This window comes from Alosa alosa, chromosome 7 (genome assembly GCF_017589495.1).
Source record: "Alosa alosa isolate M-15738 ecotype Scorff River chromosome 7, AALO_Geno_1.1, whole genome shotgun sequence".
Classification (NCBI taxonomy): Eukaryota; Metazoa; Chordata; class Actinopteri; order Clupeiformes; family Clupeidae; genus Alosa; species Alosa alosa.
The window spans coordinates 11,736,869-11,755,258 of record NC_063195.1 but is presented as its reverse complement, the minus strand read 5'-3'; the positions used below and the strand labels follow the sequence as shown (position 1 = coordinate 11,755,258).

The window sequence follows — 18,390 nt, the reverse complement described above, 5'->3', positions numbered from 1 at the left end:
TCTATAGTTTCACTCTTCTTGATCCAGGTGTATGTGTGTACTGGTGGGTCAGCTTCACTCATACAGGTCAGAGTCACTCTAGTTCCCTCAGTTATTTCACCAGATGGAGCAGACACAACTCTTGTGTTCTTCGGAGGATCTGGATAAATACAAATAATTGCAGCCAACAGCCAATAAAATGACAACCTTCCGTGATCCCAAAACAATAATGATTAATAATTAATACACTAAAATCACACTGTATATCACTTTTACCTAATTGTGATCAGAGGTCACATAAATGGCTAAAATGATTTCTGATCACAGACTGTATAATAATAGTTGCTCAATAGTTATACTTACACTTGACATTGAGCGTCTCAGGTGGAGATGGGAGACCCTCATGGCCTCTAACAGCACAGGTGTAGTTGCCCTCATCTTCATATCTGACTGGGTGGAGCTTCAGCTGGTTGTTGTTGATCTGCTTCTTCTCCACAGGACGTCCATCTTTATTCCAGATGAATGAAGCGTTGCTGTTCGGAGGACAGGTGTTGATTCAGGTGAGAGTGACGTGATCTCCCACCTTCACTTCTGCTCCTTTTCCAGATGAAACAATGTGCAGATCTAGGACTATGGATGTTACAGTCATTTGACATAAAAAACAGTCACCTGTGACATTTACCACAACTCCAGGTTTGCCTATCCAGTTCTGCATGTTGGTGGTGGTAGTAATCCTACAGTAGTACTGATGCTGTGTATCTGCTTTGGTTAGTTTAGTTATGGACAACGAACACCAGCTTTTCTTATCTTCACAGTCCACCCTGACTCTGTTTGTATAGCCCTCTATCTTTGTCAAATCAACAGGATATGGTTTGTTTTTATTAATCCAGAAAGCTTCTTTAACTGTAAGATCACTGGGGTAGGTGTAAGAGCAGGACATGGTGACTGATGATCCCTCCAGAGCACAGATGTGTGTAGAGCTGTATGTAACACCCCAATCTGCACACAAACATCCTGAAACACAAACATTTAACATGGATGTTGCAATATTAAGTACATCTGAATGCCTACTCTTAATACATGCTACCTGTATAGCACAATCACTTTGAAATTTGATGTAGTAGGCCTAAGCCTTATCAATTGCATTGGAATTACTTGATCAAATTGGGTTGTCACAACATTAATCAATTTTGTAAACAGAAAGAGAAATGCTGGACTAATTCTAGACATTTCATTCATGTGCACCTGATGTGCACAATTAAATCAAGTAAATCCAGTGATTTATTGTTTTCCGTGTATGGGGACTATTTGTCAGGTGGTGCGTGATATCATTGTGCTGCTGCGCCAATGGTACTGTATGTTTGCAACATTCTTTGATTATTATGCCAGAATTAGAGTATAGTTCCAAGTCAAATCAGCCTAGAAAATTGCCACGTGTCATTCTCTGTTAATCTTATTTGTAACTTGAGAAGAGACATGTTTAACTCAAGCGGAGGTGAAAAATGAGTGTAATTCCCCAAATGGTGGAATATCCCTTTAATCTGATTACTCATGCTGGGCAAGTATAACTATAGCTTATTATTGATTTTATTGACTCACACGTTTTTCTCAATGTAAAGACAAAATTATTCCAAGACTCAACAGGGCTTCTCTCAGGGAAAAAAGGTATAAGTTTGAAACCTAAACAAACATGAGGAAACTGAACAGTCCAATCAGTAGACTATGACCAGCTATCCAATTAGGGCTACTTTGTTGCCAGTATCATCAGGCTTCAAGTGCTGCTGACAGCTGAAGCAGCAAGAGACAGAAAGAGGTAGACCCGATGGAGGGGACCTCTAAAGGGTGGTGGTAGCATTGTAGCTAAGGAACTGGGTTAGCATGCAGTAGCCCGGAAACATGCGGGCTCAATAGCCAGCTTCCACCATTGTACCCTTGAGCAAGACACTTAACCCTGAGTTGCTCTTCCACCATAGTACCCTTGAGCAAGACACTTAACCCTGAGTTGCTCTTCCACCATAGTACCCTTGAGTAAGACACTTAACCCTGAGTTGCTCTTCCACCATAGTACCCTTGAGCAAGACACTTAACCCTGAGTTGCTCTTCCACCATAGTACCCTTGTTGCTCTTCCACCATAGTACCCTTGAGCAAGACACTTAACCCTGAGTTGCTCTTCCACCATTGTACCCTTGAGCAAGACACTTAACCCTGAGTAGCTCTGGGGACAATGGTGCTTGAAATATAATTGCCATCTGTCACTTTGGATAAATGAGAGTCTTAGTGCTAAATTAATACATGAGATGGCAGCAACTAGCATGCTGTGGCAGTTAGTGCAGAGGCAACAGCTGACATGGACACCAAACACAGATTACGTAGAATTAGGGTAGATTGATGCTTTTGTATGTTATTGAAATGAGATAAAAGTCTTTCATTTTTCAACTGTTTGCACCTTCAACCAGCCTTACCCGTGTGTGTGTGTGTGTGTGTGTGTGAGAGAGAGAGAGGCACACTTTTTTCTAAAATAAAAAAGCGGAAGTTTATGTCTCTACATCATTTACACCAAGTCTTTGTACTCAAAACCCAAAACTAAAAAAATGTATATTGCTGAGATGTTTTGATTAATTTTGATCTAATCTCAGATGTTCACATGTGTTTAAACAAAGACATGTCAATATGTATTTGTTTTAGACAAATAGAAAAGCACTCTGTAAAAAAGAATAATTGCGGTGTAGTTACCGTGTCTACAGTAGCTGCTGTTGAATGGCGTCCTGTCTTGTCAGGAAAAGAAGAACACTAAAGCAGAACTGAGCTCTTAACCACCAGCTGGCAGCACATGTGGGGCCTTCTGTTCCCATGAGCAAATAGCTTGTTTTAATTTTAGATCTGACCACTTACACTTTAGAAGAAAAAAACATGAGAGAATGGAGAGAGAGAGAGATCTAAAGGACATTAGAGGGTCAGAGAGAGAGATCTAAAGGACATTATGGGTGTGTTCGAAACGGGTAAAGTTGCTGCCTTTTAAGATATCTAACTGGGGAGCAAGGCAGCAAGTGCGGATCTAAAGGACATTATATGTTACTACACTAAAGTTTAATGAATGTGTGTTCAGAGTAACTATGAAGTTTGTGCTCTACAAATCATTAGGCAGTCACAGCTATTGTCTACGCCAGTGTTTTTCAACCTTTTTAGTGCCACGGCACACTTTTGACACTTAAAATGTCCCACGGTCTACTAACATCCTGTGTTAAGAAAAAATAAACATACCATAGCCTAAAATTTAAAATAATGCACAGATATGGCCTTATTATGGCTTCTATGCAAGACCTGCTCAATAAAACAAGCGCCCTCTGTTTCATTTGTAGGTGACTATATCTAATTTAATTGTTGTTATGAAATGGATATGTGATGATTCCGTGAATACTGGATATGGGGCCCCTGTTGTACAATGCCTGTGACATTTGGGTAATTTTCTGCGGCACACCTGATGATCTCTCACGGCACACTAGTGTGCCCCGGCACAGTGGTTGAAAAACACTGGTCTTCGCAACATAACACATTACAGAATCCATGATTTTTTGTCTACGCAACGTACTGCATTGGAATCAATGATTTATTGTCTACGCAACATAACGCATTACAGAATCCATGATTTATTGTCTACGCAACATACTGCATTACAGAATCCATGATTTATTGTCTACGCAACATAACGCATTACAGAATCCATGTTGAGGGTGATGGATGGATGAGTTGCCGTTGAGAAAAGCATGTGATAAGTTAAGTAACTTTATTTGTTGTGAATTAGTATAACCTGTTAAATTATTACAGTTTTTTTCAGTCGCTAACAAGCGTTTGTCTAACCAGTTGTCACATTTTCAAAACTCTAAACACAATTAGCACAGCATCGGTCTTTTGTGGCCATACCATTCACACATTTCATGTCGTTTTCACGCAATATGCAGTCAGTGAACACATTTCCACAATACTTACATTTTCTTAACAGACAAGCTATACCTCCCAACAAAACTATGGATTGTTTTTGTAGTATTTACAAATGTTAACACAAAACATCCCACAATAGCAAAAACAATATTCCAAACCTTACATACAGTATAAAAACCTCTGCTTCTGCTGCCAAGCGGTTTTAGCCTCACCTTGGATACTGTAATATCAGATGTGATGTTGATGAAAACATGTGGCCTAACCCTGAAGATCGCAGAGATTAGATACAGTCATTTTGTGCTTTTTTTTGTCCCCCTTTTATCTGGGCTATTTGCTGTTGTTTTTTTGTTCAGAATGCTCTTGTGTGTTTCCAGGCCCGTCGCTAGAAGGCAAGCAAACCAAGCAATTGCTTGGGGCCCCGAGCTGGCCAGGGGCCCCAAGACAACGACTGGTTAAAAATAAAATGCAACGACAAACTGAGCGCCCCTTTGATAGTCAATGCAGTAAAGTGCAACAACACTGTTACCGGCAATACCGGGATCCCCCTCAAGGGGACCCCTCTCAGTAGTCGCTGACAGCAGCCAGCCAGCCAGGTTTGTGGTCTCTGCTGCTGCCGCGAAAATATAAAACCTCGGCAGTCATAATGAAGCGGAGTTATGCATCCGGAAGCCAGAAGAGAAAGGAAGAGAATGACAAGAAAAAACAAGATAGTGGTAAGTGATAAATTACACTGGATATAGCTCTACTTGTCTTGTACAAATGGTGTAATGTCGCACCAGGAAGGCTTGCCTAGCAAAAAATGTTTATGTTAACTACCTGCCTGACGGCCCATGCTGCTTGTAACAAACTAGAACAGTTAGCGCAACTTTTTTTTTCGAACAGACGGAATATGGTTGCATACTGTAATATGTTTATTAACGGGATAAGGAAGACACAGATCTGTTCCAGAATCACTGTTTATCGTATTTAATGACATAACATTGCTATAGCTTTGTACAGCAGAATGCTTAAATGCTATGTTAAGCTACAAGTAGGCCTAGGTCAATGTATAACATTAGCTTGGGATATTTTTACAGTAAGCATTGGTAGTTGTGAAAGCAGCTCCATCCCTTCTAAATATCAAAATATGGAAATGCTAACATATCTTTTCTTTCTCCCTCAAGGTGCTTGCTTAAATTTCTCAGCCCTCAGGCTCTTCCTAAGGCGTTCTACATACTCGACGCACCCGACCGGTAGCGCGACACCGTGACGTCAAAATGACGTAGATCTTGCTGGCGCGCCAGGATTTTAGCCAGGTAGCGCGAGGTAGCGCACCACTCATTTTTTTTCAGACGAGCGACAAAGCGGAAACAGGAAGATGGACTAGTTCGAGGGCAAGGGAGAGTTGCAGTGTTTTGTTACAGTCGTGAATTTGTAATAGTTTGCTGGATAAGTTAATAAAGTTACCAGCGAGAGTTGCAACACATGGAATTAAGAGGAAAGAATAGAAACGATTTATTTTCAAACAAAGGATATCTATTAAGGCCTGAACAAAATCTCTTTCCACTTCAAGAAATTACACTCAGCCAGCTGCTAGCTACAGTAGCTAGCCAGCTAACTAAACTGTTTAAATTATTAAAATTTCCCTCGGGATAACTAAAGTATCTATCTATCTATCTATCTACCTATCTACCTGTGGGCACACCTTGGAAACTAGATGATAATGATGGTGGTAGTTGTGAATAGTAGCAACCAAAGTCTGAAGTACCATCACAGAGGCTAGCTAATAGCAGAGCCCGTTTACATTCTCTGCTACTAGTGTTTCTTAATGCAGCTTTTTTGTAGTTAGCGTTAATCTTTTCGCAACAGTGACACCTCTGTTCAGGAGAATATTGCAACTAGTGTCGTGACCACGACGCGCGAGTATAAATGGTTACGGCGCTTCTGTGACGTCACATTGTCGCGCTACAGGTCGGGTGCGTCGAGTATGTGGCGCACTTAAGGATACCTCCACTGATGAAGATGGCCTGAAAGGTTAATCTTATGTGTGTGTGTGTGTGTGTGTGTGTGTGTACTTGTATTTATGTTGGATTTTTAAATTGCTATACAACCTGCACTCTTTATAGTTTGAACAATGCATCCTTTTTCTGCATAAGATGGCAGTGTTTTATTTTCTCACTTTGTGAGAACTGAAAAATGTTAATGTGAGTGTGTGTGTGTGTGTTTAAGTATGTTGGATTTAGTTATTGTGCACTTTTTTGCATTTATATTGGATTTTATGGTACAGTGGTGTTTTTGCAAATGTTCAAAACTAATGCACAGTATGTATTTGCAACTGCAGTATTGCACTGTCAAAATTTTGTATTTATATAAACTGTGGGTGAACTTAAACTGTATGGCTATGTGGCTCCATGCCCATTTTGCTTGGGGCCCCCAAATTCCTTGAAACGGCCCTGTGTGTTTCATGGATATTTTGTTCACTGTAAGCAATACTGTACAACTTTTTCTGTTCTATCATACTGTAAACAGTATTTCTGTACCTCCTGTAGTAAACAGTAAAGGGAAAAACTGATTTGCTTTTCACTGGAATGCTTTTGAATGTGAATATTACATGTGGACAGTTCCCAACCAAGAAATTTAGTGTAAAAACGGTGGATTGCATGTTTTGCATGCAAATACCCTTAAAACTGAAACATAAAAGTCTATGCAGTTTTTGTAATGTCAACAATAGCCAGTATTTGGAAACCTGGTGTACTTTGATTGACTGCATGTACCTTGTGAAGTGAAAACAAGTGTTATTCTTTGACAGAATAATTTCATTTTGAGTCAGATTTCCAGTGTTTTGGTAAAGTTAGTGTGTGCAGAGAAAGATGTGTTAGTATATATTTAACAAAATGTGTTTTTGAGAAGAAAATTATCCATTTGGCCAATTGTGTTTTGTAGGTGCGAGTCTGTGTTAAGTTTAGAAAAATTATCTGAAGTATGGGTAAGCGCTTGTTAGTGATTGAAAAAAACTGTAGGCCTAATACACTTGGAAATTAGGTCATTATTATGCAGACATGCACTGTGATGCTGACTTAATACACTGGGAAATTAGGTCATTATTATGCAGACATGCACAAGACAAGTAAAATGCTCCATTGGCTTGAATGGGATTTCCCAAAGTTCTACGGTAAAATATATTCATTACCGCTGCAAACATATAATTACCGCTGTCAATGGCAACGGGTTTTGTGCTTCTGATACGTCTTTCATATCACTATGCAAGGACTGGAACTTCATTCAAAAGTGAAAGCAGACGGTTGATCAGCTGTGTTCTAAAGAATGTTTGATTCAAATTCAGCGTGTGTTGATGCAAACTATTTGTTTCTCAGCAAATGCCACGATGAACGGTAACAAATAGGCTATGTAGGCTAAAGTCATATCGTGGGGAGTTTATTATTTCGTTTTGGCAAGTAGCCGTGTAATAAGCGGGATAATGTATAGAACGCCGGTAATTACTGGGAAAACTAGATGTACCGCATAGCGGTACAAAATATGACCGCCGCTCAGTCCTGTACATCCATTCCGCGAAAATAAATCACACTTCAATTTGTCTCCATCTTTTACTCCATCCCCCACTCTTGAAACTTTTGTGTATGCTTCTTTGGCATGCCTGTGTGTGTGTGTGTGTGCGGCTGCACAGAAAGTAGCCTACTGGTGCTGAAAAGGTGAATAGATTGTAGAATAGCCAAAGAAGATGTAGCATTGTTATAAAACCTTTAAAATCTCTAAACAATCACAAGTAGGGCAGGTCATCACAGTTCATCCAATGCAACTGGATTGATGAAAGGTCACTTACACCTGTAGGCTACATTGTATTTGGGAAAAGCAAAAGGTATCAGCATAATGTTATTTATTTATTTATTTTTTATGTATTTATAAACAAAAACATCTCTGTCGGTTCCATGCCGTTTTCAACAGCTATCAAAAACAAAGGTCATTTTTGGATGGATGGATTTTTTGTGAATGTTTCTTCTTCTACATAAGATTTTAGTCATCTTTAGTTCATGTAATACTTTATTGTCAATGCACAAATTAAGTAACAGTAGTCTGAAACGTTATTGTTAATGCACAAATTAAGTAACAGTAGTCTGAAACGAAATGCTGTTTTACATCTAACCAGTGGTGCAAATAACTGACATGTCCAAATGGGCCTTGATGAAATGCGTCGCTAGACTGTTCATACACATTTTAACGGGCCAAAGTTGAAGAGCTGTTGTCCGTTATTGTTCGTGCAAATATAGGCTGATTCATGTTCCCTTGCATTGTGTAACTGAGGTCCATGGCTAGTCTGGCTTTCATCAGACCAAGCTCAATCTTTTAAGAAATCAAAAAATAAATAGCGGGCAGATCAGGCTGGGTTCACCCAGCCTAGTCCATAGGCACCCGATATTGTTTAATTTTCAGATTGAGATATACACGCTCTGGCTATTCTAAATGCAAAAATGCATTAGGGAGTTATGACAAAACTGTAACTAACAAACTAGATCCTAATAGAAAGCAGTTAGCTTCCCTAAGCTACAGGTAGGATTATAAGGTAGGCCTATTTACAACATAAATTGTCAATAGGCTATGCTGGCGACACAAATAAAATCTCCTTTGGAAACCAATGGCTTACGACTTACAGTATCAAGCGGACTTAAACTGCCATATCGTGGCGAAAAGTTGTAATAACATTCACGCAGTTCCATGAGTCAAGGAAAGCGCGAATGAAGTAGCCACTTCTAAATGGGACCCACTACACAGTAGCTTAAGTTGTGTTGCTAAAGCAGCCATAATGAAATGAAGGTGTCATTGTTTGGATACTTCACACACACGTGCTTTTTAATTTCACAGACTACAACTACCAAGCTGGAATCAAAGCACATCGATTCCCCTCTCACACCCTGCACGCACTTAAAACAAAATAAACAGGCGTCTCAGTCTCACGCATGTATAGGCAAAACTGTATCAGACCGGTGTAACGTTGGTAAATCTTCCATTGCACAGAATGATTTTGTAGCACGTGCAATAAATGACAGTCTAAAGATACAAACAGTGCTGCTATCAATTTGCTTGGTATAACCGCATTTATAGTTTTCTACAAATGCAATCAATCAAATGGGCCTCCATCACTCAACCAACGCTAACGGTAACATTACCTAGGTCCTTATTGATATTACAAGATTGTAAGATTGGGTAGCTGGGTGCTGGATGGCTGGGTAGCTGTGCAACTGGGTAGCTGGGTGCTGGGCAGCTGGTGGCTGGGTAGCTAGGTAGCCCGGTGCTGGGTGGCTGGGTAGCTGGGTGCTGGATGGCTGGGTAGCTGTGCAACTGGGTAGCTGGGTGCTGGGCAGCTGGTGGCTGGGTAGCTGGGTGGCTGGGTAGCTGGGTAACTGAGTAGCTGGTGGATGTGTAGCTGCCTTTCTGGGTGCCTTGTGTCTGGGTGTCTGGGTTGCTGGGTGAGTGAAGGCGCCTCTTCCTGCCTCCATTTCTATCCCCAGCCCAGTAAAACCACTTTTTAATAGTAGTTTCAATTTCAGCCTCAGTAGCAACAGAGCACACAGGGTTTCTCCTAACTGCATCTAATAGTAAAGCATGAACAAAGACAAAACAAACAAACAGAATTACTAAATGCAGAAGTAACCTTGGAAGCGTAAATACAACAACTTTTGTAATTGAGGATTAGGCAAGAGAGAAAAAAAGTAATGAAATGGTCAAACCAACCTATTACTATGGTTTTCAGAAGTTGTTTTTCAAAGGCCACCTTTCCACTCAACCCCCTCCAGGTGACCTTCTGAGAAAATTCATTGGTTCCCTTTGTAAAACCCTCCAAACAGTTTCTCTTAAGGTGGCACCCCCTGCTAGTCCAAGCAAAAGAGTCTGAAAGTAGAGAATTATCCACATTGATTTTCAAATCAACTACAATTACATTAACCTGTCTTACTCTGTCTCTATGAAATATAACAACTCACTAAATCCTTCTTCAGTTCCAGAACAGACTGAAGGTCTCTTTCCAGAACCATTAAATCATCTGGGCCCTTTAATGGAAAATAAGCACTGTGCCTAGTGTACACTGTCCCCTGTGTAACATTGGAGCCGTCGGTAGCAGAGGCAAAGGCAGCATGTAGGTCCTGCACCATTCTCACTATATTTTTCTGCTGCTCTATTATTATTTCCTGCTTCACCAGCATGTCATGCAGCAAAGCTGTAAAGCATTTTCAACAAGAAAGCAGAAAATTAGTGTATCTATCTATCTATCTATCTATCTATCTATCGAAGCCTCCAATAATTCAACAATACAGCAGAAAATTAGTGTCTCTATCTATCTATCGAAGCCTCCAATAATTCAACAATACAATGCAATACAATAATTCTTACATCCACATAATTGTCCACAGACAGATGAATTTTTCAGGCGTTGTCTTGGGGCCTCTGGAGCTGCTTGAACCTCCCTAATCTGGCCCTGGTTTAAAGCTGGCCCTGTGTCAACTTCACCATTGGCTACCTCAGTTAAATTAACTGCATCAATGGCCTGGTGCAATGTTGACCCAAGGGTTGTTACATGCTAGAAATGGGTAAAAAAATATTCACTTAACAGTAATGCTTTGAATCTTTACATTTAACTAATTTAAACATCCAACATTTATTTCTCATTAAACCTAGGTCTAAATGTACTTATAATATCAAGAACTGAAACTGAGTGAACATTTATTACATGGTTATTTGAGATCTCGTTGTTTCCAATCTCCGAGAACCCCACTTGGTCTGATTGTGGGCTGATAATGTATCGCCGGAAACGTGATGGTGATGGTATCTGAGGGGGCTTTGGTAGCATGCTCCTCTTGGGTGCCACCTCTTCATCGTCACTCTCATATACATCGAAGTGCCGATTCCGCCTTTGGAGACAAATACACAAGAAAAACACCACAATAATAGACAAAGTGGATATGTGACCCTGCAAGGCGAAACCAGTCGCTTTGCGCACAGTGCTATTTTGAGAAAATCCACGATAAACAAACATACAGGTTAAAATGTCGAATTTCACTTTTTCGCATAATTCCACAGTATACAGTCTACACTTTCATATTGTGAACAAATTTCATGGATAAACATACATTTTGACTGTTAAACACTGACTTTATTTAGGTGAAGATTCAACACATTAGCAGTCATTCCCTTTGTCCACGGCGCTATAAGGTTTTACGGTAGAGCTAAAATTGACTCATTACTCTTTACTCGTTACTCCATGTGTCAGCTCTCTATCGTTCGTGGCAGATGTAACCGAATATGAATGTGAAAGACTTGCCTTTCAGGGCACGAACGGTCAAAAGCACAAACTTTTAGAAATATCCTGGCGTCATTTTACGGACCAGGAGAAGTTTTCCATTGACGTCGCACATTTTAAAAGTAGGCCTATACACAATCTGTGTACACAGAACTTCCTTCCCCCGAAATACATTAATTATATTCTATAGTGACACCTTATGACCATCACAGGTATTAACTAGGGGGCAGATGACAATTTACTTGAAAAGGTGATTTTCTCCTCTTCTGGACTTAATTTTGTAAATTTTACCAAAGCGTCTGGTTTCGCCTTGCAGGGTCACATATTTGTTTTGGCATAGTATTCACCAGTCAACAATTTAAAAAATAGAAACTATTGTCATAATAAAATATAATATAATTAAAAAATAATGTAATAAAGGGGAGACAATTTGCAAAAAAACAAAAGCACTTTAGTTTTGTGAACTTCTTACTTGATTTTTCTTTTTTGGGGTCGTCCAGCATCAATCTCTGCCTCTGACTGAAGATCAGTCTGTTGCTCTGCGAGTGGCAACCTTTTCCTCGCCTCGTGATAATTATCTGTTTAAAACAGAACTCAATTTTAACATTATGTCACTGATCTTTTAATAGTTATCAGTTTATAACTTATTCACTCACTCACCTGTGTATAGCACACAGACATTATACAGGGCCCAGGTGTTGTCTGGCTCCTGAAAGTTCTTTATGGCCCTCTGCAACCCTTCTCCTTTATAAGGGGGCCACCGACAGACTCCCCCATTGACCCAGGTCGCTGGCACCACCTCAACCTCATCAAAATCATCAAAGCTGACAATGTGATACATAGTTTCCTGTAATGACAGAAAAAACATTTTATGATTTCTATAGGAAGTAAATAACATCACAACAATTAACACCAACCTAATGTGTAAAATGTATACTAACATAACGTGGTGGGACCAAGTCTTGCACATTGACAACTTCTTGAAGAGACTCAGGAGGCTTTGACTGATCAAAATCCTACCACTGCACTTTGGAGAGTTTGCTGACAAGCTACATCTTTATCAACTATGGAAACTGTTCACTCAGTGAGGCTCAGACAGCAATAAGAGTAGCAGCCACAGAAAACAATAATTTACAACCACCTCTCAGCATTTCAGGGCCTCTATCAACAAACAAAGCTTTTTGGCATGTCTTTTTAGGTAAAACCGTGTAATCATGTAACTGAACTATGTAAACCACGTAACTGAAACTGTAACTTTATTTTTTATATAGATAGATAGAAAAGATAGAAAAGATAGATAGAATTTAACAGATCATTCAAGATGTAAAAGAGGAAAACAACAAAGTTGGCCTCAACCTCACGTGGAAGCCTGACATATTTTTTTACATTTCTGTCCAGCCTTGCACATTGAAGGTCTGGTGACAGATTTGAAACAACTAGGATGCCCAATTCAGAGGAATTTAGTGGATAAGTAAAGAAAAACTCATTTTTGCTGTATGCCCGATACACTACATAATAGACCTCTTCAAATAAAAGTATATTTTGAACTAAGACAATGTCAATGTTGATCCTGAAGCAGTTGTCACCATGTGACGTTTTCATCTCAACACCATCATACAAAACATGTTTAAATTGCTTTGCAGTAGGGTATAGAAGCACAGGCCCCTCTTGGTGTTCCCCCCCTTGCTGTAAATGTATGCTTCTCTAATGTCTCAGCACTGATGCTGGTCATTTCCGACACACGTCTAATTACCTGGGCCAAAGGACTGTGAGGTTTCCTGACCATTTTCTTCAATTTACCCAAGTCATTTTCAAAAGGAAACCCAGATATGAGGTCTAAATGACCATGAATCTTCACGTCTTCATTGAGATGGACTAAGCCATGAATGTTGTAGACAACAAACTCGGCACCATATAATTTTTGGAAATGCTCCACAAATGCGCACAGTAAAGATCCGGCAAAGTCATTCATTACATGACATAACAAGGGGCTTGCCAAAATATGTATGGCAACTGACAACAGCATGAAATTTTCATACACCTCCGCAGCTAAAACATTCTTTAAAACAACTGGACCCGTGTACAGTAAAAACTGCCTGAGTTCAGTTGCTTTCTTTTAGTTCCCTTGGCTTTCTTGCAAACTCTGCAGACACATAAGGCTTCAAACTGAGCAGTTTCTCTGAGATAAGACTGGACTGTCTAGCGGAAATGCGGCAGCGTAGAGGTCCAGCAGTCCCCATCCACAAGTCAAACAGCTTACGAACCACACCGAGACAAACCAAATGCATGTAGTCGTGGGGGAAACCACTGACCATGCCAAAGTCCAATTCTGTGAGGGGTGAGTGTCCTACATGATGGTCCTCATCACTACCAGCCTTGAAAAGTTCATCAGTCCTACGGGCAGCATACATATCAGGGAAAGTCATGCGATGACTGATGTAAATACCTGACTGAGTGCATTTATCGCACCCGGAATACCCTGTGTGAGACTTGATGGCTTTAACGTAAGCTCTGGCTGGAGCATCACACATAACTGAACCGACTTTAAGAAAACACTTCTTCCCACCTATTACAAATCCATCTGCCAACATCCTCAGCTCATTTATAAGAGCACCCAGGTACTCAGTCAAGGACATTGGTTTGGAATTCCCACAGAACAAAGCAATCAAAACAGGTCTTCTCATTGGGTCTTCCTGTAACATACCCAAGATGGGCCAAAACTGCAAAGAGGAGCTTTTGAAAAGTGGCAGGCCATCGATGTTCAGTTGTATTTTAAATAGATGTGAGTCATGGACTTTGCTTGACAATTTCTCCAAAGTTTTACTAAGTGCATTCATGATTCCAAAATAGTAGAAAGAGCCACCTGCTAAATTTTCCACCATGTAATGTACCTTCGTTTTCAACAAAGATCGACCATCCTTTGGTAGACAAGGGTGGTAAACCCTGAGAATGGACAGAAGTGCTGATAGAGCAACTAAAGAAACGCCATACTGAACAGCCCAGTCTGACAACACCTTTGTCAGACTGGGCTGTTCAGACTGGGAAACGCTATCATGATCATCATCATCATCACCACCATCAGAACTGTCATCAGGTTCCATTTCAAAATCCTCCCTTGGCATGTCTAGAGCACACAACTGAGAACTATCAGCTACATCATCATCACTGTTTATAGCAAACTCAATTTCAGAGTCGCCACTTTTTTAAGAGCCTTCTTCCGTATATTACTCCACTGACTGTATGCCATTATGCACTAAGAACAAAACAGAAAACAACCGAAAACCATGATTAGTTTAACTGCAGTAAGGGGGTTACAAAAACGACGTTTTAGGGGCATGATCTAGAGCAGTGGTCCCCAAACCCTCATTTTGGGTGGCCCCCCAAAACATATATGACATTGCCAAACTATAACCTCCGTAATTTCCCCCATTCATTCTCTATGGCGAGTCTTAACAGTACACGTGTAATACTATTTTTGTCCACTGGTGGTTGTTTTGGCGCTGTTTCGCGTTTACCATTGAAAACGGAATGAAATGTAGGCTTACCTGCAAACAATGTAAAGAGGCCTATGCTGACTGCATCAGTGCTCAAAGTATTCTAAAAGTTTATCAATTAATTGTTAATAACTAACTAACTTCTATTCAAGTCATATTTCTGGGACTTCCTGGGATAATCATTTCTATTTTTTATTCACTTGTTCAAATGTTCATCCAAATTCACACTTCAAAGTTCTCATCAGGTGAGTGGAAGTTAGAATGGTGGTCATTTCAGATGTTTTTGCCAGCACTTCATAAAACTCTCATAGTTTGATTATTAAATTATTTGTAGGATATTGCTTGTCCAACTTCAGCTGTGTATGCAAAGACACAGAGTTCAGAGTTCACACATTTTAGATAAAATATACTTTTGGGACTCCCTGCTAATACTTTTGGGAATGCTAAAGTCTTTTTTATTAGTATTATTTCATTTGAGCTACATTTTACATGGCGTGATGGCAATATAAACACAGCTAACAATGGTATTAAATTCCAGTAGCCTATGATTAAATGTAATGGAATATTCAACTAAGGTGGACTGTTGTTGTTCACAGCACTAAGCTATTTTAAGGTTACTGATATACTCCGAGTCTCTGGCCCTTTCTTAGAGCCAGGCATAGTGAGCTGGCCCTCGGAAGAAAAAGTTTGGGGACCACTGATCTAGAGTGTCTTTGTTTGTGCCTCTTAACAGACACAAAATGCAATTAAAATTTCTGTGCAACATGAACAGGGCCTTACGTGACAACAAGATGCGTTTTTAACTCATACATTGCGGGGAAATAAACTGCAAGTTTAGTCGCGAAGTTGCTATGACCTCCGTGATCAAGTCTTCTAGGCTTTTGGTAAAGCGACCGATGGGAAATTGGGAAAATAGGTTGGTGACAGTACAATCTTTGAATTTAAACGATTTCTTCGCAATGTATGAGATGAAAACGCATCTTGTTGTCACATAATGGCCAATTTGAATTGCATTTTGTGTCTGTTAAGAGGCACAAATGCACACCCCACAAAACTGGCAAGATGGCTAACTTAACTGGGAGCTCCCCGTTAATATCGGCTCAATTAACGTTACCTCGTTAAACCACAACATGTTTCGTATTAGGCAGGTATTTGCTAATTCTTGTTCTTATTATCTAATCCTTATTAACCATAACAGCCTACCAGAACTGCACCGTCGTGGGAACTAGCATCTTAACGTTAACAGTATCATGGGAACTAACGTTAGCAGCTAGCTTCTAACTGTCTCACATTAAAGGGTACAATCACAGCAAATCCAATGTTACTACGAGTAAATCAATAACGCGTAAATATGTTTAACATGTTTAAAAGCTGTACAATTGCTAGACAAAGGTTATTGAATACACTTCCCTGAATATAAAACTTAAAAGATTAATGGAGACATACATACCTCAACTGTGATTGCTCGCTGGTCGAACTGGGCGGCTGGGTCTTGTTCGAGTAGAAAGTTTGAAAATTCCATGGAAAATTCCCGGTCTTTTGCTGAGTCTTTTGGTTAGCCAGAAACATGCCAGAACTCACCCACATACGGGTAGACTCTGTCCCGCTCTTCGCCCATCTTCTGGCTGTCCATAAACATGCCAAACAGCCTGTATGCGTCATCAGATGCTGTCCCCGCTCTTGATCTAACGCTACGGTTGACCAGATATATGCCATAATTCAGCCATACACTACTGGCGCTTTCTTATCTGTTATGGCTGCCCATAATCATGCCACATTGAAGCCAAAAGTTTTGGTCTGCCATATCAAAGCCCAAAATCTTCAGATGTATGCCAAAGTGCTGCCAGAAAGTCTGCTATCTGGGTTGTAGGAAGTGTCCATTATTTTTTCAACCCACTTTTAACTTCCAACAAAATTACGTCTCACTGCAACGATGCGCCATCTAGTGGACAAACGACTACTTATCGCCAATACTGAAAATGCAGCCATGATGATGATGATGAATATTTTGGCTTTCTTTTGATCCTATTGAATTTGTAATTATGTATCGGCCGTTCTAATACCGATAGTATGTGGGTGCCTGTGTGTGTGCATGTTTATATGTGTGCACCGCCATTTACAGGCCAATGAGTGTACAGTCACTAAATGTACACATAACCTAATTTTTTTAGCCCCCATGGATGAAATTCTACTGAAAACTTGGCATACCCCCAGACCCCCAGAGAATGCCAGGTCAATCATACACATACAATTTGGTGCAGTTCTGAACATCTTAACTGAAGATAGGGGCGATTAAAAGCAGAATAATATTGCATTTTCATTTTTTACCGGGGGCAAATCACAAATGAGTGATTATGAGCCAGGTTGATGTGGGCCCTTGAGACCAACATACCATAAAAGATTCACAGAGAACTGTGTCTGCCCTACCCTCCTTTCGGGGTCCAGTCCAGCGGGGGCTGCAGATGAAAACGAAAAAAATGACGGTTCCATGCTATCCATGTGGGGGTACATGCCCACCAAGTTTTTGTACCCCTATATGATCGGTCTTTCAGTGTCCCTGGGAATCCTTGATATGTGAAAACAGCCTGGGTGGGAGAAGACAAAAAAAAAAGGTGCAGCCCAGTTTGCTAAATACAATGCAAGTAAAGGAACAAGATTCACTCTGAAAGCTAAGTTGGTATGTCTAAAGCATTATAGCATTGTGACTGTGTTGCCCACTCTGAAAGCTAAGTTGGTATGTCTAAAGCATTATAGCATTGTGACTGTGTTGCCCAAGAAAACAACAAACTGAAGGCAGGGCAGTATTGTTTTTTTTTTTTTTTTTTGTGAAGCGCACTGAACACTGAATGGACCGAAAGAGAACCATGAGGATCTATTTTGCAGGATTCACAAAACATGCATAAGATTAGTATTGCTAAATATGCATACCTTTAATATACAGTCAATCATGCATCTTCATAAATTCAATAACATTAAAAACAAAAAGCAGGCATACAGTCCTATAAACCCTTCAGCACTACCTGAGCTTAGGTTATGGATTTTCTTTAACACATTTGCTAATGGCTGTTTCCTCCAACGATTTACTTTATGCTCTCATATGAACACTGCTGTAGATCACAGAGAGCTCCCCCTCTGGCTGGTCAGGAGAACTGCAGGGAGACATAAGCATAGAGGTTAGCATAGCAGCAAACCAGGTAAACATATCAGTGTAAGCTATTTCTACCTGTGTATAATTAGAAGTGGATGCTATTTGTACCCTGGTGTATATAGCAATGTATTTACACCGTGGTTTGAGAATTGCTTTATTCATTGTTTCTTCTTCAAATTGTGCGCCACCTCTGCAGAGATGGAGTATGCAGGCAACTTTAAGAGTTCGTAGACTAACCTGACCGTCATAATCATGAGATTGCTGTTAACTAACAAACTGAAATGTATTCACTTAACAAAGATTATGAAAATAAAACACAACTTTTCCACCAGAAAAGCCATCAGAATAAATATTAGTGCCGAAACCTTTCTGAATTCTTCTCTTTCTCCTGATGAATAAACAAATGTCTGCCATGTTTTTTTGTGTATGCATGTTTTTAGACAGGAATGACATATCTATTATATTATGTGTGTCATGCATTATTTGCATATTTATTGCATTGAAATTCAGGTGCATCTTAGATAGGAATGACATACTATTA

General features: G+C 40.0%; 1 protein-coding gene and 1 pseudogene across 1 annotated transcript; both read right to left on the bottom strand.

The window, feature by feature from the left end:
* LOC125297056 overlaps positions 1-18,390 on the bottom strand; it is a 321,071-nt pseudogene that overhangs the window by 29,120 nt on the left and 273,561 nt on the right.
* On the bottom strand, positions 9,348-16,556 carry LOC125297062. The gene is made up of 8 exons (XM_048247216.1): positions 16,152-16,556; positions 11,868-12,054; positions 11,680-11,785; positions 10,638-10,818; positions 10,301-10,487; positions 9,895-10,127; positions 9,647-9,802; positions 9,348-9,504 (listed from the first exon to the last, which is right to left on the bottom strand). The coding sequence occupies exons 1-7, from the start codon at positions 16,221-16,223 to the stop codon at positions 9,695-9,697; spliced, it is 1,074 nt and encodes a 357-aa protein (XP_048103173.1). The 5' UTR covers positions 16,224-16,556; the 3' UTR covers positions 9,348-9,504; positions 9,647-9,694.